Source organism: Callorhinus ursinus, unplaced genomic scaffold, assembly GCF_003265705.2.
Source record: "Callorhinus ursinus isolate GAN/ISIS: 27379988/994484 unplaced genomic scaffold, GSC_fseal_2.0 scaffold76, whole genome shotgun sequence".
In the NCBI taxonomy this organism is placed as follows: domain Eukaryota; kingdom Metazoa; phylum Chordata; class Mammalia; order Carnivora; family Otariidae; genus Callorhinus; species Callorhinus ursinus.
The window spans coordinates 3,599,159-3,621,295 of record NW_027397138.1 but is presented as its reverse complement, the minus strand read 5'-3'; the positions used below and the strand labels follow the sequence as shown (position 1 = coordinate 3,621,295).

Here is a 22,137-nt window from a genome sequence, read left to right as displayed (position 1 = left end):
TACTTGCCAGTAGCTGTGGATATTAAGGGGTGTTTAAAAATCTGTGTAGGTTCTTGTAGCTTGTGGCACAACTGTGGGAGCTGTGCTTGGGCTCTCGATGCAGGGCGGGGTATGATATCCCTGCCTTGTTCACTAGGCTGCAGAGGGAAATGATCCCCCCAAAGCCATGGAAGAGGTGAGGCTGTTCGAATACTTAGGAGGCTGTGGTCTTAGTAGCCATGCAGAGAAAATCATGTAAACCTCTAGAGAGGTGGCCCTCTATTGACCTGGAAAGATCAATCTTGCAGGGTCTTGATTTTGTTGGCAGAATAAATGCTTCCACAAAGAGTGAGATCCGCTTCCGTAAAGAGTGAGATCCAAGTCAGGGTGGTGGAAAACTGGAGAACATTAGTCCTTGGGAGCAAACAGAGATTCTAGCTGTCAGGGTGACTGATGGCCTTGCCACACGTGAATACTTCCTGGAGAAATCAGGTCGCATGGCTCTACCACAGAAAGGTGAAGGTTTCTTCATTCTGTGTTGTGGATGGAGAGCTCAGAATGTAGCCAGGTTCATATTGTGGGGATGGAAGCCATCCCAGCCCTAGCGGAGGGGATCCCAGTTCTTAGCACCAAATACGCATCGCTGATCTCCCTGGTCCTTATCTGGGGACCATCTCAGGCAGCAGAGGAACTCTGTGCTGTGTCACTGCTGTGAACCATGCACTTGGGAAGCATTTCTTTCTACACACTTGGCTCTACCCTTCTTGAAAGAATTGCCCTAGTTCCTGTAATCCAGCTGCAATGTCAGCACTATTGACATTTTAGGCCAGATCATTCTTAGCTTGGGAGGCTGTCTTGTGCCTTGTAGGATATTTACCAGCATCCTACCAGCCTGTACCCACTAGATGCCAGTAGTCACCCTCTCCTTATCATGACACAAAATATCTGCAGACATTGCCAGATGTCCTCTGTTGAGGACAGTTGGGAATCACTGCTTTAATTCTACATCTTCTTGGGGTGTCATAAGACATTTATAGTGCATCCAGCAGCAAATTATTTATCGGGCACTTACTATGTGCCACGCATTACATTTGGTGTGGAGTGACAATGGTGACCATAGGAGACAGTCCCTTCCTTCAGATAGTTTATAGTCAGGTTGGGATCACAGATATTAATCGAATAGTCTTGCTAAAATACAATTATAATGGTAATAAGCACACGAAGGAAATGTTCTGAATGCAGTAAGGACATACCACAAGAGGCCACAGCTAGTCTTGGGGATCAAAGACATGTGTCCCGAAGGATACAGAAGCTCGGGGTTTCTGACTGTGTGCATGTGTTTCCATGATGGGGAACCAGGAATGGGAAGAGAGCAGAACTCAGGTGTAACAGCATGAGGGGAGCACCTGATGTGATCTGCCAGGAACTGCAAAAAGGCCAGTGTGGCTGGAAAGCAAATTGGTTAGAGATGATAGGAAAGCAGTCAGGGCCAAGTTTGGCAGAACCTTCTCCATTTTGACAGTTTTGTTATCCTGAAAGGGAAGATGTTGCAGTTTCCCAGTGGGGGTAGGAGATTGCCAGGTTTTAGGTATGTGATGGGCTGGTTGTATTAGAACGCTGTGGAGGGGCAAGCGTGATGTGTCAGGCCAGTCAGGAGGTTGACACTATAGGGTTCCTGTCATCTCTTCACAGACAACCAGCGCCTGGACCTTAGTGACACCCTCCTTTTCCTCATCGGCCATGAACTTTGGTCAACTCTACCTCCAGAAAACCCTGGATTTGAACTCACCGAGTTCTTATATACTCATTTTCTTTTTGAACCTAGTACATTTGACTGCTTTCTTAGGTCTGGCTTTCAGTTTCAAAAAGGATATCAGGATTCCAGGAAGGAGGGTCTGGGAGTATCTCAGGAAGCCACCTCATTAGCCATACCCCAGCGTGCTGGCTCCTAATTCTGTCAAAATTGCATTTTGTGTGGTAGTATTCACAGAGGTGCAGAAAGTCCTTCAGCATCTCAGGCTGAGCTCACTTGATCAGCCTTGTCCGTCTGTGCTTGGTGGGTGTTCTCTGGAGATAGGCTCTGACCTTGGCCTTTGCCTTTTCTCTGTGGCAGTGCCTCTGGGGGCCAGAGCTCCTGTCAGGCGGGCTCTGATGCGCTGAGTGGTCTCCCACTGAATCCATTTATGGCTGGCCGCTTTGGGAGAGGAAGCCTGTTCCTGGACCTAGTAGAGAGAGCTCAGGGTGGCTATGCTGAGAATCGCTAACTCTTTGGAGGGTCTTTGATCACTCCTTCATCCTCTATCTACAGAAATGTCTGCAGATGTCTTCTGCCCCTCTCAAGGAATATGTTTTCTTAAGTGAACATCGAGACCCCACTGATGTCTGATTCTGCAGCCTCGACTGTTGAGTGGAGATGGAGAGTAGCGGATGCTCACCTGTTCTTGTTGACCTGTTCTCAGTAGACCTGTGTGTAGCCCTCTGTGGGATTGAACCTGCGACCCTGGTCTCATTAGCACTGGGTACTAATCCAGGCCATGTCAGCATCAACCCATCAGTCAATAATAAATAGCCTTAATGGGGAGTGTGGGAGAGCTGAAGGAACCCAATTTGCATTTTTGCCTTGTTTGCTAAGACATAGTTGTCAGCGATGGCGATGTGAGGAGACATGACTGACAAGGTTTCTGGGCTGTCAGCAAAACTTCCAGACTGCATTTCTTGACCCACATGTGAGCTCTTTGAAATCCTGGCGACGCTTATTGTTGCCTAGTCCCAAAGGATCTTCTTTGCCTCCTCTTATAATGTATTTCCTACCTCTCTCCGTAGTGTGTCCCTCTTCCATATGTCAAGCTGTTTTGTTATCTCTTCTCCTTTTTGAGTTTATCAGGATTGCTGCCTGAGATACTTTTTTCAGTTCTCACCAGTTTCCTGATATATTGTTTCCTTATTTCTTGCACACCCATTCCTTGTATTCTTTTTTCCCCCATCCTTATCTGCCCGTTGCCCATCCTTCACGAGGTGACCCATCAGTATTAATCTGTTGTCCAGAGCTCCGTGTGGATCTCTTTTCTCATTAGAATCGTTCAGCAATTCTATATTGTGTACAGTATAGAGGGCTCCATGCTGCTGCCTTACCTTCTGAGGAGACATGCAGCCAAACATAGAGACATTTCCGGAACTGCCATCAGGAGTTTGTGGTCCACTTTGTCCAGAGTAAGACCTGGTCCCACGTGTAACCTTGGAGAAACTTGGAATTGAATTATATTCTCCCAAAAGTCATCCGCAGTCTTGAGGATGTTTTGTCATTTATCAAATCTTCCCTTAGCCATTCAGGTCTTTCAGAAAAGGGAAGCCTGATACCCCCTCTCCCTCATTTAGGTCCTGGATCTCTGTGTCCCATCACCCCCCACCGTTGCCCTTTCACGGATGTATTCACTTCCTCTTGCCCTGACATTACCACCACTTACCACAGCAGGAGAGGGATGGGCTGTGGGAAGTTCCCCCTCATCCTGCTTTCCTGATTCCTGATTTTACTATGTAGAATACCCTTTACCTCGAAGGAGAATCACTTTTTTAAAGGAGAATGGCCACCAGGACAGCTAAAAGGATGTTAACGTTTGGAAGTAGGACAGGCCCCAGGGACTTAGCACGGCAGTCAATGTGGATTGTATCAGAATGTCGCAAGCAGAGGGCAGCTGTTTCCCTCACCTGCATTCTGCCCTCTTAACTCTTGGATTGAACACTGTTTAAAGACATTGTTCTGTTTGAAACTGTTTGGGTTCTATTCTCTTTCAGGCGGTTATTCCATAGTAAATGCTGTTATTTGGAAAAGGTTTTTTTCTTTTTCCTTGCTTTTCTTCTTTTTTAAAGAAATCTTGAATTTAAGTGAATACTTTTCAAGAAATCTTGAAATAAGTGAATACTAATGTATTTACCCTTTGGTTTCTGGAAACAAGGCCCACCAGAGAAAAATTGAAATCATGCATTTTTCTGGAACATTTTCTTAGACAGCCAAGCATAGGAGCAAATTATATCCTCTCCATACATTTTTTTTTTCCTTTAACTCCATGACGAATTTTTTTCTCCAGAGGGAGAAGTGATTTTTTAAAAGGCTTGAACAACATGCTAATCTTTCCTTCTGATAGCCCCTGGTTGAATTACCCCTGAATTTGAAGCATTTACTGATGAAATGATACTTGACATTAACCAGTGTTGTATGGAAATATTTCTAGCACCTGGGGAGAAAATAAAGGAGGGTATTCATAACACTGCCTCTGTGTGGCTGAATCTTCCATTTTTCTCAGAACCACCGTGAATTACACTTGCTTCATGCTGATTAACTTTTCTCCTGAGAGACACTTTTAGACAATAGAAAGATTTGCACCACTAGAAAAAATTAGAATTTAGGGTATTATAATAATGAAAAAGGTTGGGTTTAGGTAATGGTCTGCTTGTCCGGTTGGCAGAACCAACTGCAGACTTTGGTTTGGGATTTTTGTCCTTGTTTAGACTGATAGGAGTGATATCATATCCTTGTCGATGAAATACTCTTTTTGCTTGTAAAGCTCTGCTTAGACTTGGGGCTCAAGCAGACAAGCAGGATTTTCCTGGGAGGAGTGAAAAATGAACTTGGTTTTAGGTTTTACGTCTCAAGAGTATTTTGGATTTGGCAAACTGCTTTTCACCGTTGACTTCAGTGAAAATAGATAACAAAAACTATGAGATTATGTGGGTGATTATTTAACATTAATAAGGTTTCACCCCTCTTGCCAGTCTTTGTTATTTATAGATTTTGAAACTTCTGGGTTTTTTTTTTTAAGGATTTTATTTTTGAGTAATCTCTATGCCCAATGTGGGGCTCAAACTCACGACTCCCAGATCAAGAGTCGCACGCTCCACCGACTGAGTCAGCCAGGCACCCATTTGTTTTTCTTTTTAATGAGAAAAGAGAAGAGCATAGCCAGCTACGGAACAATTGTCCCATTCCTCAGTTGGAACACGTAGATGTGCTTATGTAACAAGTACTGAAGCCATTTCTTCAGGGATAACTCCCAGCTTAGTTGAAATGAGAATCTGTACCCAGTGATATGGTGTAGGAAGAATAATGAACGCGTCTGAAGAAGCCTGGGATTACATTCCACCTCCGAAGTTTTCCAGGCAGCTGTCTGACCTGTGTGGGCCACAGTGTCTAACTTGGGCTCAATCGGTGTCTCTCCAGCTGTATTCCAGAAAATACCCTTTCTTCTCTTGTGGGTGGCTGCTGTGGGGGGTGGGGGGACGGGGAGGAAATTCATGGTGAAATAGATTTTAGAAGTTGTGCATGTTATTATACACCTTAGAATCACAGTTCCAGTAGTATATTTGCGTGTGCAACAGGTATTCACTGAATCCTGACTAAGTGCCAGAGAACTTTACTTCTGCTTGTGGAGATAGACAACAGACACCATGCTTTCATAAGGAGACAGCAAAGCGGGTAAGTTATTAGGGGTGACTAAGGACAGGAAAAGGAGGACGTTTATTTTGGAGCATATAAAACGCTCCAAGAAGTTTGAAAGTGACAAATCTGTTTGTTCAACCTGAATTTCCTAAAATGTTTTAGTTGCACACCTATTCCTGTGTCATAAAGTCATGTGTCATGGGACATGGTTTGGGAAATGGTGGACTAGCTATTTACTCAGGGTCTATAAGTTTTATAATCATAATTCCTGATTTGTCTGATGATTCATTTAGATCTTCTCTCTGAAGCATGTTATACAGTTATAGTGGATGCTGACCAGACAAATTTTACTCCACAAACATTTATCAAATTTTTGCCTTTTCCAAGCACTTTGTTAGATAGATACTGTGAGAGGAAGAAATAAGAGAGATTATTGTCCAGCACGTAATTTAAAAACACACATACGTAACTTGAGGGAAGAAAGTGCTATCAGAGAGGAACATAGAGGTAAAATACAGACAAGTTCAGAGCAGGTTTTCAGAGTATGGTTGTGCCCGGACCAGCATCTCTTGGGAACTTGCTAGAATTATAAATTTTCCTCCAACTGATCCAGAAACTCTGGGAGGGAGCCCAGCCCCACTGTGATTCCGATGTTTGCTAAAGCTTAAGAATCACAGCTTTAGAACTGGAGCTCACTTTGGGGGCGCCTGGGTGGCTCAGTTGGTTGAGCGACCAACTCTTGATTTTGGCTCGGGACATGATCTCAGTCAGGGTCATGTGTGGGGCTCTGTGGTCAGCGTGGAATCCACTTGAGATGCTCTCCTTCTCCCTTTCCCTCTGCTTCTCCCCTGACTCACATACTCTCTCTAAAATAAATAAATAAAATCTAAAAAAAAAAAAAAGGACTGGAGCTCACTTTTGAATGGAAATCTCTGGGATTGCTTCACAGAGTAGGTGGCATTTTAGTTAAATCTAAGAAGATGAGTAAAATGTGTAGAGATGAACAAGTAGAGACCTGTATTCTTAAATGAGGCGGCAGCAGTGAGCCGCATTCACAGAAGAGACCTGAGGTCCAATTTTAGCTTTTTTACTGGCAAGCTGTGTGACCCTGTCCAAATCACTTAACCTTCCCCAATGTGTTCCCTCCACTTTAAAACTAGGGTGTTGCACTAGACGATTTTACGATCCTTTTGACTGTAAAACTCAGTGAGTTTACATGGCCCTGGTTCAGTATATCATGATATAATCTGAATAATGGCATGACATGAATTATTTGTGACCTGACTGCCTAGTATATTATCCTCTGCACTCTCTAGCTACAATGGTTTGTATTAAGAAAACTACAGAGTAAACATTTTTTCTTCTCTTCAGGCAGCCATTAGCGTTAGCCAGAGAGCAAAACTTTATTCCCAAATGTGTCATACAGACAGTCTATAACTGATTTCAGGAGCAAAGGCCCAGAACATAAAGTAGTGCCACGAGGTTGGTAATTCGAGCAGTATCAGAATAGGCTGCTCAGGAAGATAGGGTTTAGCAGTATCTGGCTGTTCTGGGACTCATCACGGCAAGGAGGAATCCTGCTAGAACTCCTCAGGAATTAAATGCCAGGTCTGAGGAGTAGCTCCCTATTGCAGCTGTAGTTTCCTGAGTTGTAAAGTAAACGTGTAGGCGTTGGAGTCCGTTACAGAGCTGTGGCCACAGCCCTCGACCCATGCCCCCAGGCACACGCCTTCTCTGGCACTGACCCCAAGCCGGGGTGGGCACCTGGGGTCTGTGAAAAGGTGGCTTTCCTGTTAGGGCTGGGCTACCCCAGGGATGGTCTCCCTCTTGACCCTTTCTCCTTAGCCCAGTTTTCATTTGTTTTCTGTCTTGTATCCCCTCTTCTGAGCACCTTCATCATTGTAATGTCAGTTAATATTTATGGAACGTTTGTCTGTGACATGACAGTGGGAGCTCTTATTATCCCTAAGCTGAGACTTAAAAAGGTTTAAGTGTTATCCCAAGGTCACCCAGCCAGTCAGTGACAAAGCCTGGATTCAAGTCCAGTTTCTCTGACCTTGGGGTCTACTTGTAGTAATCATTCGCTTTCAGTAAAGATTTTTACCTTTGATCTGCCTTTTGCTACTAGAAAAGGAAGTGTCAGAGGAGATTGTAAACCCCCCGCCATCCCTATCGTGTGACTCACAGATTTTGTCTTCTCTAAAAACTGCCTTAGTTAATGATATGAGTAGCTAACAACTGTATACTTACCATGCGACACGAACTGTTTTAAATGCTTGTATTTATTAACTCAGATCTTATTTGGTCAGCATTATCGTTCCCATTTGCGAGCAGAAGAAACTGAGGCACAGAGAGAGAGGTTGAATAACCTGCCCGATGCAACACTGCTAGGAAATAGCAGAGCTGGGGTCCAAACCCGGGCAGTCAGGCTCCAGAGCGTGTGTCCGGGACTCACTGTGCGTACAGCCCACGTGTGAGCCTCTGACTCAGTCACTGCGCCCGCGCGCAGCTTCTAACACAAGTCGTCTTCATCAAGGATGCCAGGGAAGGGGAGGCCCTTCAGAGACTGACTTTGTTCTTTGTTTTACAACCTATCATAGCACATTTCTCAAGCACCCTGTCTGCCAGTAAAACCCTTTCAAAATATACAAGATAAGAGATGGAATGAAAATAGAATGTTCTTGCAAGATGCCTTTTCTGGCGTTCAGAAATCCCAGCGATTTAAGGAGGCCCATTTAATGATGGCAGAAAAGAGCTTCCCCAGGTTACCCAAGCAAGTAGAGGTACCCTGCAGAGTCCAGGCTCGCTCAGAGAGATGGCCTTTGTAAGAGCTGTGAGCTGCCCCCAAGGTCACCCATATTTATTCATCTCTGGAAAGAAAAATCCCCATGCCCTTCTGAGTCTCAGGCTAAGTTCCACTCTCTCTCTGAGCTCACAGGGCAGGATGGGGGAGGCACAGCCAACTGCTCTGAAAAATAATGTCTCCAAGATTGATGGCTTGATGATTTCTTTGGAGATTATATCAAAAAATATTGATTATGTTACTAAGTCATAGAAAATAGGCTCTGAGGTTGGGAACTAAGTGCTTTGTTTAAAATAATCCAGAAGCAGTAGAATAAATCAATGTGTGGAGCATCTAAAACACTGTAACTATCATATTGGCTTCACAAATAGCTTGGCTTCAGTGTGGAAAAGCATACTATTTTTTTAAAAAAAACAACTTAACAGTTGTCTTAGCATGCTAAAAAAAGAAGGAGCCAAAATCTTATTCTAGTGTTTACTTTCAGAATTTTACAGAATTCCTCACTTTTAGCACTGATTTATTTTCTAAGTCAATGAAGAAAACTGCAGGTTTTTTAAAATAGTTGGTGCCAAATAGGACTTTCTTTTTTCCAAAATAAAGATACCGAAACTTGATGACATATTTTGGTCTCAACCGAAGCTGACAAGCTTAGTCCTGCTCAGGTTTTTGGAGTTAAATCCAAATTTCTGTACAGAACAATACTGTCCTATTTCAGTGTGGTTTGTAGTGTTTTCTATTGCATGTAAGACTCCTGACTCTGTGTTATAAGAAAAAAAAAATTGCAGCAGTGTATCTTGCTGAAAGAAAAACTCAGCATGCAAACATTCCAACTTTCAAAGAGTTAAATCGAATGATGTTTTTTCATGTTATGACAGCATTCTGTGCTGTGAAGGATTCACCGGAAGGGCTTATAGAAGTAACTGTCCCCTGGGGCACTTAAATGTTTACTTACAGTTAACTACTTAGAGGAGGGAGTGGCACCCGGGAGATTAACAAGGTGTCAGAAGACAAAGATCCCTGCAAAGTGATGATAAACCACAGCCTTAAAATTGTTACATAACTCAAAGAAAAACTAATTCAGTTGACACACGTTTCCGTGTGGTATCAGCTCTGAGCCTGGGAGTCCTGAGACCTGGTGTTAGTGAGTCTCTTTATCTTTATGGGTCTCGGCGTCCTCATCTGTAAAGTCAGGAGATCAAACCAGATGATCTTTAAGGCTTCTTTGAGTTCATGTAATTTCTTGATTCTGTTTACGGAAGTGAGATGTGTGTATTTTCTGGAATTTGGAAACTGAGCATGTTAAAGGCTTCTGGGCCCCTGGTTACATCAGTACCATGATGTCCTGTGTGTCTCCTGCGTGGGATGTTTGGTGCTGGATGCTGGTAATAGATTGATGCACAGATGCAGCTCCTCTGTTCAGTCAGGGTTGAAAATGGGTATGCGAGATGGACTAAGAAAAGTTCATTTGAGCTGACTTTACCATCAGGGCGGTTTTCTTCCCTGATGACCAGAGTCCAGACTCCGTGGGCAAAGTATCAGCAAAACCATGCTTGTAGGCTGTGCCCTCAGCATAGAAGGGCCAGTGGGAAATGAGGCAGAGACTGAATTTGCGTTTCCCTGGAGATGCTGGGAGTAATCCCAGTTTCTCAGTTGAGAGGCTATCCATGGCCTCTGGTCATTCCCTGTAAGAGTGTTGTCTCATTCCATTATGTTCATAGTGAACCTAAAAATCCCTCCTCTACTTTGGAGCGTTCTCAGATGATGAAATAAGAGTCTATTGAGTTATATGCGGTATTAATAAAGCTTCTGCTGGTTTATATCTGTGGTCCCTAAAGAGGGCTCTGTCACTCCCATGTGTCAGCCAAGTGTGCTCCTCGAAGAGGCAGCTCTAAATGCACTGGTCCCTTGGGGTTCTCCATTTGCCTGGGCAGGCTGTTTGAGCCTACTACATCTGACTTACAGCTTCGCACACTTAGCATGTGAGCCGCTTCCTAAGGACGGACAGCCAAAGCAATTGCATGTGAAATTAACTCCTTTCCTTTTATAAAAAGTTATCTCATCTTTCCACTTTTCATTTGTACTGTCTATTCTGCTTATGAAATCCCTATATTAAACTGTACTCTTTCTACTTGCTACTCCTGTTTCCTGAGTTGCTTCAACAGATGACAGCAGCAAGACATATTTCATCCTCAGTTGGAACCAAGCCAATGTGTGCCCAGAAATCTGCTTTAGAGTAAAGCAGAGTTGGAAAAAAGAAATGAGAAAGCCTCGGAGGGTGTGCAGAGGGCTTGGGTTCTAATCCCGACTCTGCTACTAGGAGAATGAAGTTGTCTAGTTGCATCTACTAAAAGGATAAAATAACGTGTGCCTTGTCAACCCTGGGTATGAATGTGTTTTATAAACTACAAAAACAATTGATAATATTTTAAGATGTTAAACTGTTGTAGGAGATTTTTCAGCTGATAGCCGGTAATTGGAACTAATTTAAACCAGAAAGGAGATAACCACGTAGAGACACCATAAATTTATCGTTTATTAATGATAAATGGTGACTAGTTCGACAGAATTAAATTATGTCATGTGTGCTTCTAGGGGCCTGAATTCTCAGCCTCATGATACTGGATTCTGTATAAATCAGGGTCAGTTTTAAAGTCAGCACAACAAAAGATGTTAATGCCTTATAAGCATTTCTTTAAAAGTTCATAGTTATAAAAGTAATTATATAACCATTGATGAACGTTACTTGGAAAAATAGTAGAAAATGCAAATAATCCCCCAGATCCCACAACACAGTTAATCCTTTTTAAATGTAAAATTGCAGTTGTGCATTGAGATGTTTAAGTAATAATACAATCATAACCACCCATACTGTTTTATGATCTTTTTTCCACTCAGCATTACATCTTACCACATTTGAAAATGTACATTTTAAAAATAATTATTTTTAATGGCTGCACAGTATTTCACTTTATGAATGCACCGTAAATTATTTGATTTTCTTTTTTTCTCTTTTTTTTATTATGTTCAGTTAGCCAGCCTATAGTACATCATTAGTTTTTGATGTCGTAGTCAACGAAATTATTTGATTTTCTACTGATAGGCAGCTAGTATCTTTTCAATTCTTTTGTCTTTTAAACTGTACCTTATATGTACACTTATCTAATTACTTCCACTGGGCAACTGCCTAGAAGGTAATTCTAACTGAAAGGTAGATGCATTTTTTTCAGGCTTCTAGTACATATTTCTAAATTGACCTTCAGAATGCAAGAAATCCTGTACCAATGAACAATTCCAGCAGCAGTTTAAAAGTGTGATTTAAAAAAAATCAAACAATGTAAAGTTAAATCCTAGTGATTTTGAACTCCTTGCCATCTAGTATGGTGAGGTCTCTAATTTTTTTTTTTCTTGCGTTGATGTTTTGGTAAGGAGGTTTTATAATGAGGTTTGTAAAAACCACTGTTTCATCGCAGCGAGTTCCTACACCTTCTCCCACTTTCCCGTAGGTTAATTTATCTTTTCTCTCTCTTTCTCCCCCCCTCCCCTTCCAGGATGGAGGTATGATACAATGGATATAACTATGGGATACTGTGTGGGTACACGGCCTCCCCCTTCTTGCCTCATCCTCCTGCTTCTCAAGCTTCTGGCCACGGTGTCCCAGGGGCTGCCGGGGACCGGGCCCCTCGGCTTCCACTTCACGCACCCTGTGTACAATGCTACCGTGTGTGAGAACTCAGCTGCAAGGACCTACGTCCACAGCCAGGGTAGAATGGGCATCACCTTAATAGATCTGTCCTGGGATGTCAAATACAGAATTGTATCTGGAGATGAGGAAGGCTTCTTCAAAGCAGAGGAAGTCATCATTGCAGACTTCTGTTTCCTCAGAATAAGAACTAAAGGTGGCAATTCGGCTATATTGAATCGGGAGATTCAGGACAATTATTTATTGGTAGTAAAAGGTTCTGTCAGAGGAGAGGATCTGGAAGCATGGACCAAAGTGAACATACAGGTTTTAGATATGAATGATCTGCGACCCTTGTTTTCACCCACAACGTACTCTGTTACAATAGCAGAAAGCACACCTTTAAGGACTAGTGTTGCCCAGGTGACCGCCACAGATGCCGATATTGGCTCCAATGGAGAATTCTACTACTACTTTAAAAACAAAGTTGATCTCTTTTCAGTTCACCCCACGAGTGGTGTCATCTCTTTAAGTGGGCGGTTAAATTATGATGAAAAGAATAGGTACGATCTGGAGATTTTGGCTGTGGACCGGGGGATGAAACTCTACGGAAACAATGGAGTAAGCAGTACCGCGAAGCTTTATGTTCACATTGAACGTGTAAATGAACACGCCCCAACTCTCCACGTGGTCACTCACATTCCTTTCTCGCTGGACAAGGAGCCGACATACGCGGTGGTGACAGTCGATGACCTAGATGAGGGGGCCAATGGAGAGATTGACTCTGTTTCCATTGTGGCTGGGGATCCTCTAGATCAGTTCTTCCTGGCTAAGGAAGGCAGGTGGATGAACGAGTACAAGATTAAGGAGAGAAAGAAGGTCGACTGGGGGAACTTTCCTTATGGCTACAACCTCACTCTTCAAGCAAAAGACAAGGGGTCACCTCAGAAATTTTCAGCAGCAAAGATCGTCCACATTGCCAACCCCCAAAAAGACACCGTCCCAGTTAGATTTGAAAAAGAAATGTATGATGTGAGCATTAGTGAATTCTCCCCTCCTGGTGTCGTGGTTGCTATAGTAAAATTAAGTCCTGAACCGCTTGACGTGGAATACAAATTATCTCCTGGTGAGGACGCACAGTACTTCAAAATTAATCCTCGGTCAGGTCTGATTGTCACAGCACAACCACTGAATACTATTAAGAAGGAGGTGTATAAGCTGGGAGTGACAAACAAGGAAGGAGATTTGAAAGCACAAGTCATCATTGGCATAGAAGATGCAAATGACCACACCCCAGAATTTCAGCAGCCGCTGTATGATGCTTTTGTGAATGAAAGTGTCCCAGTGGGCACAAGTGTTCTGATGGTTTCAGCTTCTGATAAGGATAAAGGAGAAAATGGGTACATCACCTATAGCATTGCCAGTCTGAATTTGTTACCATTTGCCATTAACCAATTTACAGGTGTTATTAGCACAACTGAAGAATTGGATTTTGAATCCTCCCCAGAAACTTACAGATTCATAGTAAGAGCCTCTGACTGGGGTTCGCCATACCGCCATGAAAGTGAAGTAAATGTGACTATTCGAATAGGAAATGTCAATGACAACAGCCCTCTCTTTGAGAAAGTGGGTTGCCAGGGAGTTATTTCCTATGACTTTCCAGTTGGGGGTCACATCACAGCTGTCTCAGCAATTGATATTGATGAACTTGAACTTGTAAAGTACAAAATCATCTCTGGAAATGAACTTGGTTTCTTTTATTTAAACCCAGACTCCGGTATTTTACAGCTTAAAAAGTCATTGATGAATTCTGGCATCAAAAATGGTAATTTTGCCCTCAGGATTACAGCAACCGATGGAGAGAATTTTGCGGACCCCATGTCTGTTAACATTTCAGTCCTACATGGGAAGGTGTCTTCAAAGAGCTTCAGTTGCAGAGAAACTCGTGTGGCTCAAAAGCTGGCAGAGAAACTACTCATTAAGGCAAAAGCAAATGGGAAACTGAACCTGGAAGATGGATTTCTTGACTTTTATTCAGTTAATAGGCAAGGACCACATTTTGACAAGTCATTTCCTTCTGATGTGGCTGTGAAGGAGAATCTGCCCATTGGGGCCAACATCCTGAAGATTAAAGCCTATGATGCCGACTCTGGCTTCAATGGAAAGGTGCTGTTTACAATATCTGATGGGAATACGGACAGTTGTTTTAATATCGATATGGAGACAGGGCAACTTAAAGTCCTTCTGCCAATGGACCGAGAGCACACGGACCTCTATCTCCTTAATATCACCATCTATGACTTAGGTAATCCACAAAAATCTTCATGGAGGTTGCTGACCATCAATGTGGAGGATGCTAATGACAACAGCCCAGTTTTTCTCCAAGACAGTTACTCAGTTAACATTCTCGAAAGTTCAAGTATTGGCACTGAGATAATTCAAGTGGAAGCCAGAGACAAAGACTTGGGTTCTAATGGTGAAGTGACTTACTCAGTGTTGACAGATACACAGCAGTTTGCTATCAACAGCTCAACTGGAATCGTCTATGTAGCCGACCAATTGGACCGGGAATCTAAAGCGAACTACTCTTTGAAAATAGAAGCCAGAGACAAGGCAGAGAGTGGCCATCAGCTGTTTTCAGTTGTCACTCTTAAGGTTTTCTTGGATGATGTCAATGACTGTTCCCCGGCTTTCATTCCCAGTAGCTACAGTGTGAAGATTCTTGAAGATCTCCCCATTGGCACTGTCATTGCTTGGCTGGAGACCCACGATCCGGATCTTGGGCTAGGGGGTCAAGTGCGCTATTCTTTGGTCAATGACTATAATGGGAGATTTGAAATAGATAAAGCAAGTGGTGCCATTCGCTTGAGCAAAGAGCTGGACTATGAAAAGCAGCAGTTCTATAACCTCACGGTTCGGGCCAAAGACAAAGGGCGACCGGTGTCTCTGTCATCTGTTTCCTTTGTTGAAGTGGAGGTGGTGGATGTCAACGAAAACCTCCATACTCCCTACTTCCCAGACTTTGCTGTTGTTGGGTCTGTAAAAGAAAACTCACGCATCGGAACAAGTGTACTGCAAGTGGCTGCCCAAGATGACGACTCTGGGAGGGATGGAGAGATCCAGTACTCCATCAGGGATGGCAGTGGTCTCGGAAGGTTCAACATAGATGACGAGAGCGGTAAGTTCACTAGTTTGTGCCAGAAGTGTTGTGTCCCATCTCCCGAATTTTAACATTGGAGGAGAAAAGGAATCTTCTCCCACTGAAATAGAATGACAAATGAGTTTGCATTTGGTGCAGAGATGACTCAGGTGAAAGCATTATGTCAGAACGCATATGCATTGGTTTGTAAGAAGATGTGTTATACGGTGGTTCTCACCATGGTTTTCAATGGGAGTCCTGTTTCCTGGTTTTTGTTTTTCTTGTTCAGCACTATTACCGGGTTATCTTTTGATAAGCGTAAGTAATTTTCACCTCTGTTGATTATACTTCTGACCTTCACAAAGTTAAGGGCCCTGATAAAGTAAATTACATTTGAATTGGCTTTAAATTAGAAGTGTGAAATGGATTTTCAAATGGGTCTTACACACCAATCTTTCCCTTTCCAGTAAAGCTTTGCTGAAGTGGTTTTGCAGCAGTTGCTTGGCCTTTCATGTTTCACAGGCACATCTGGCCTTTGAATGACAAGGATTTGCACTGGAGATACGCAGTTAATATATGGCAGTGTGCTTCTACAAATGTTGTCATGAGAGGCTGGGGGGGCATGTTGTGGATTGTACTCATAAAAAAATGGATTTTAAGATTTTATTTGTAAGAACTGATTGTTTTATAGAAACATTTTAAAATATGGGGCAAAATTGCTCCAGTATTTTCATTGTCCCTCACCTATTTATTTACTTTTCATCATAGATACAGACACACACACACACATTTTTCTATTCTTGTTATTGTTATTTATCTTTAAACGGACATGTGCCTATGTGTGTGTTGTGTTCCTTGATTAACACTGTGCATTTTCTATAGATTGTAGTCATCTCAACACAGGGGCTGTGTCTTCTTTACTCTCAAGTAGATAGTAATATTAGCTGTTCACAGTTTTCAAGGTACATTTGTATGTATTAACTCATTTTCTGCAACACTCACAGGGTGCTTTGTTCCCAGGGATAATAATGATGATTAAAACAGGTAGTGGGGGGGGGTATTATTACAGTGGTGGAGGAAGGACTTGAGAAATTGTATTAACTACTGGATGGAAGTTACAAAACTGTATGTACCATCACAAACTTACACTGTAATTTTTATATACACATGCCTTAATTATGGCTAGTGTAAATTGTAAAATTGGTCTCCATAGCCATAATGAAGGAAAAGATAAATGTCAAGGATCTGATTTGGCCACACACTCTATTTTATTATGTATCATTTTTCATTTGACTGGAGTATATTTTCATCTTTGAAATACAGAATGAGAAGGGAAGTATGTTTACTGAGTGTCTACTCTGTGCTAATACTTTGCCACCGCTAATGACCTCATGGAGTACTTAAGGTGGGTACCACACTTATAGTAGGGTCTTGTTTAATGATCCCAACTGCCCCAGGAGGTAGAACTAATAATCATCAAGTCATAAACTGATACGCAGAGAAGATGGATAACTTGAAGCCTCGTTTCAAACTCAACTCAAAGTAACTGCAGTATAGTATGCTGTCTCCCACCTAAAGAGACATATGGGCTTCCTCATGTTTCCAGATATACTTGAATTTGGTGTTGATCTAAAATCTGTTAGGCAATAAGTGTTAAACAGTTTTCAAAGCCCTTACAGTCCATTGACTGATGGCACTGGCCATTAGTCACCCTTCCTTTTTCCTCCTCATCTCATTTTTTGTGGCTCTCCAGTGAGAGAAGCTTCTCCTCGGGACTCGGGTGGATGTGGGTAAGGTAGGCCAAACAGGAAGGTGTCAGGTGGACTCATTAGCCACTGCTACATAGAGGACTGCATCAGCCACATTGAGTTGGTTTTATTTGGAAGTTTCATGTTGGTGTAGCTTGGTGCAGGGAAGAGCAGGAGCAACTAGGTGAGAGTGCCTGGATTTTCCTTATTTGTACCATAGAATTTGGTCTCATCTTGGGGTGTGATTTCAGAAAATGTGTGTATAGTTTCATCTGATGATATAGCTTCCCTTATAATTCTTGATGCCAAGAGTTTGATATCTTTTGCCTCTGTTAAAAAAAAAACAACAATTCACTGCTTTGACTTTGTTGTTAGATTCTGGACTGTATAAAATAAATTTTGCCATGGATGATAATAACACCACTTACATTTTGACATTGCTTTGTGGCTTAAAATGCCCATTCTGATAAACATTAACTCTTTTAGGTGAAAGCATAGCTAAGTGCGTTGTGTGAGGTCACACACCCACTGGAGGACACAGATGTATCTAGAACCCACCTGTCTCCTCTGTCTTAACCTGGTGCCCCTTTCTTTGCACTCACTACACATTGTGATTTACTTCCCCAGAGGATTTTTACTTTTTAAAACTGTAGTAGCAATTTTTTTACCCTCTTTACATATCGTTTTTACCTTCTCTTAGAAAGCAAAACTGTTTTTCTCTAGGTACATTGTAGGACTGGAGGTTGACATTTTTTATGAAGTTCAGAATTTCCATGTAATAATATCCCGAACCATCTGACTTCCTCCCCTCTCGTCTTCTGTATATTTTAATCTGCAAGCCCAGGAAACTGATGAGGAATGATCGCCAGGACTTGTGCCAGCCGGATGCTGGGGTTGAGGAGAATGTTGGCAAATGTATGTCCCCCAGGAGAAGCCATCACCATGGTGCTGTTGGGCTTGCATTACTGTGGCAGCGTCCATCAGCTCTTTGCCTCCAAGCGCTGAAAATCATGGCTCGATCTGCTGGCAGAATGAATGGCTATTTAGCCCTGCAGCCGTTACTGAGTCTCAAGTCCAGACTCTGCTGTCTTCGTGTGGTCCTTTGGCATAAGATGGACTCAACTTGTTTGTTTGTTTGTTTTTCTTTTTGTCTTTCAAGAACCTTTAAGTCAGCGGTCAAAGATTATTTAATGGCTTCCATTGTCTAGTGGTTCTCAAACCTAGGAGTGCTCATGAATCGCTGGAGAGTTTGTTAACAAATGCAGATTCCTGGGCCCTTTCCCCAAAGATTCCGAGTCAGTAGGTGTGGGGTAAGAGCCCCAGGGGGATCTTCATTTAAGCCCTCCAAGCTTTCCTTCTATATGGGGGCTTGGAAACACCAGCCTGAATCTTACTTGGGTTCCTTAGAGAATGCCTACCAGATTATATCTTTTCTGTAAAGTCCTTTTCCTTATTCTTTTGAAAGGCAGGAAATGGAGCTCATATTTTATAAATTTCTTTTCTAGTCAGATTTTACTCTCCAAATAAATCTTCTATTATTCATTGGTGGTGATAGTTTTCTGAATGCCTTCCCGATGGATCAAAAATCTCTTTCTGTGCTTCAGTAATTGCCGTGCTCCTGTTTTGTGAAACTGCTTATACTGGGAGTAGTTGATCCATTTAGTAGTTTTTATGTTCTTGATTTTTGGTGGGGAGGGTGCTCAGCGAACAAAACCTTACTTTTGAAAATTTTTTTTTACCATGCACAGGCATTTAATAAATGTTTAATAATGTTCACAGTAAATGGATTAACTGGGAGGCCCCCAGCTACAGTGGATTTGATCACAATTTAAATTACTAGTCTGGAAGATGCAATTTAATCATTCTTCCTTCACAAAGAATGCATTCTTATTCTGACACAACAGGAATTCATATTCTTGACTACTCAGAAGTTTTAGAAGGTTTAGAAAGAGTGGGTTGTATTTTTTTAAACTGTGATTTTCTGTTAGATTCTTTTGTAGGCTGCCAACTTGAGCAATGATTTCATTGTTTTATTTACCTGAAGTTAAAGAAATATTTTAAATATTTTAATTGGGATAAACGGCTTCTCGTTCAGCAAATCCATCGTGGATAATTGGGAAGATATCTTGGTTATCCATTACTGCTAATTATATTATTTCTTTCATTTACCAAGTGTCTGTCTTGTGCCGGGCACTGTGCTAGGTGCTTGGGGGGTGCTCTTTCTGATTGTCACAGGAATTCCAGCAAGGTAGGTTATGGAAACAGTTTTTCTCCTTGCTCCCAAGTCTGGGGGAACAGTCGACAACTGTGGTTTGAATTTTAACCTGCCCCACAGGCCTAGCCATTCCAGGACCCAGGCTGAAGGAGTATCCACTGTCTGGGACATGATACTGTTCTCACTGTAGAGGTCAGAAGCTCAGGAGGGCTGATGGAAGTGTGTGGTACCTCTTAAAGCCCCTGCTCAGACCTGGCCCACATTCCATTAGCTGAAGCGGGCCATGGGGCCAAGCTCAACATTGAGGTGGGGCAGAGAATATTTCTCTTATGGAGGAATGGTGAAGAGTAAATAATTCCTGCATACTAATACAGCCTGGCAGAGCATACATTCATTTTTACCTTTCTTTAAATTGAAGCTGCAGCAGGCATTTCTCCAGCATATGCGAGCCTAGACTGCTCTCTTTGCGCTCTCTGTGTGCAGGGCTGGGGTCCGGCACTAGTGATCAGAGAGCTACAGGTGTAAGACTTAGCCTTCCACGGTGGGAAGTTTCCTGGGCCATCTGAGAGGTCAGAGGCAGCTGCAGGTGGTGATGCTGGCAGCAATGGTGGCCGTGGTTACCATTCACCAAGCGCTGTGTGCCAGTTTCTGTGTGAAATGTTTTCTACCCATGTCTCATCCTGGCGTCGCACGAGGTGGGCACAGTTGTGTCCCTTTTTTTCACACATTTGGTGTCTTAAGAGAGAGAGCTCACATGCACAACACATGTGCATTTATATTTACCTTTCTATAAATTGAAGCTGCAGGCAGCATTTCTCCAACACATGTAAGCATAGGATGCTCTCTTTATCCCAAATGTTTTGGTACGACTGGCAGAGGCTTAGGAGACCTACAGTACATTTGGGTTCACACAGACACCCAAAAGAGGCATCTCACACTTACTAAACACTGTAAAGCTAATTATTATTTTCAGTGAACATGCTGTTCCAACAATAAATGAATGTAACTTTATAATTGTGTTCAGTATCTGTGCTAGCTCTCTCCCATTTACCTCTCCAGATCCATTTTCCACCCTTCTTTCTGCTTTGTGTCCAGATGCCTGAGTTCCTTGGCCTGTGGGCTCCTTTATTCCCTGACATCTGTCAGTTCTGCCACTGGGAATGTAGAGAAGAAGAGAATTAGGTCAGGTTATTTATCCATTTGATTCTTTCCATACTGGTTACTGTGGTCTGGCTGTATCCTCTTAGGGATAGAAACAGTTCCCCACTGTTACCAACCCTGGAGTACTGCATCATTTTCTCTAAACCCTGTCCACACCTTTGTAAATAGTCTGTTTATTACATACTTCTCAATGACCCAGTTGGGAGTGTGCCGTCTCTTCTCTGTCAGGATCCTGAATGATAAAATATTTTTTACGGGAATATTTCTAAAACAGATTTTAAGTTTAAAAATATTTGTAAGGCTGATGTTTTCCAGCAAATCCTATTAACTCCAATTTCTGCGGTGCTGCCCTGTGTGTTGGCACATTCCACCAGAGTCTGGGAGAAAGAGTAAAGAGATCATAATTATCCACTGCTTTCATTTTGCAAGGAAAGAAAGTGAAACCAAGGGACTTTGTGTCTCCATCTAGTGTATACTTTCCATGTATGGTTTACAATGAGAAGACAATTTTTGCCTTGCTGAAGACCCTCTCCCATGGGAAGAAGAGGGATTTGGCTGGATGGTGTGGTACCAGGATCTTTCAAGCTCTCAGATGTTGTGATGCTCTACCTTGATCTTCTACAGGGTGAAGGACACATTTCAGCTGGTGGCCAAGGAAAGAGTAAAGTCCTACAACTGACTAGTTTTTATTTAGTTAGTTCAACTGAAGAGTTGTTTACTAGTGCTTGTGCTGAGTCCAGGTCTTTTATTTGTAGTCTCTAATCATCGGAGAGTCAGGAGGGGAGAACGAAAACTAGGCACAGGAAAATCTGTGTTGTGAGAAAAATGAAGAGCTTTCTGTCATTGCAGAAACTGTTAGTGCTAACCCAGGTATTTAAAGGGGTGGATGATTCCCACAGTAGCATATCTCTTGCATAGTGTAGTAATATACAAGCTTCCTTTTTCTTATATTCAGAGATGCCAGAAATCTTATTTTATCTTATGGATGGCTGTTAATCATTCCAGCTTCTTTTCCCCAAACTTGCCTCTTAACTCCTCTTTGACAGGCTGAAGAGTAAGACAGATGTTTTTTGGCAGCTTTGGTGCAATTCCTGACAATTCCAGACTAAAAGTCGTTCTCCATCCTCATTCTTTTTCAAGGCAATAGTTTTACCTCCACCTGTCAAAAGAGACTCATTGAATTTTGGCCCACGCTTGCCCTTAAAGTTTGCGCTTGGGACCAGAAGAATGAAGTTATGATCAAGTGACAGCAGAAACTTTTCTTGGCTCTGGATTTTTAACCTTAGCTCTAGACTTTGGATCATAATTATTTAAGGGAAAAATAATGTTTCCCAGAGGGGCCCTGAACACTGCACAACATTCAGATGAACTTAGTAGTTATCATGTAAGCCAGTTGGGAGAGACAATTAGAAGCTTCTGGAAAATAATGAACAGCATGCTTTTATGACTCTTTTCAGCAGGTGCCTTCTTCTTGATCTTAACTGTTGGCTGAAGGCACTTTAGGTTTTAGTAGAGGATTGTTGGCTAAAATCTATAATTACGTCTGCACTGTGTATCAAGTTTGAGCTGTTATTATCCCTGTGCAACTAGTAATGTTAAAAATAATGACTACCATGAAGAGGAAGTACAAATAGTGTAGCAAGGGCACCTGGGTGGCTCAGTTGGTTGAGCGACTGCCTTTGGCTCAGGTCATGATCCTGAAGTCCCAAGATAGAGTCCCACATCGGGCTCCCTGCTCAGCGGGGGTTCTGCTTCTCCCTCTGACCTCTTCCCTCTCATGCTCTCTGTCTCTCATTCTCTCTCTCAAATAAATAAATAAAATCTTAAAAAAATAGTGTGGCAAGCCAACAACCTGAAAACTTGTGTGGTTCTTTTCTCTGAAATCCGTCTTCCTTTTATATCAATAAGGGAAGTTTTCAGTGGCTTACCTGGCCCTTCGTGTCAGGGCCCCCAGTGCTGAGTGATACTGAATTGGTTTT

At 42.4% G+C, this 22,137-nt stretch overlaps 1 protein-coding gene across 1 annotated transcript in view; it reads left to right on the top strand.

Moving 5' to 3' along the window:
* Positions 1-22,137, top strand: part of FAT3 (FAT atypical cadherin 3) — a 643,793-nt gene that overhangs the window by 125,559 nt on the left and 496,097 nt on the right. Inside the window, exon 4 of the mRNA XM_073887135.1 lies at positions 11,765-15,073. Within this exon, the coding sequence (XP_073743236.1) occupies positions 11,782-15,073 (3,292 nt within the window). The 5' untranslated portion in view covers positions 11,765-11,781. The remainder of the gene's footprint in view (positions 1-11,764; positions 15,074-22,137) is intronic.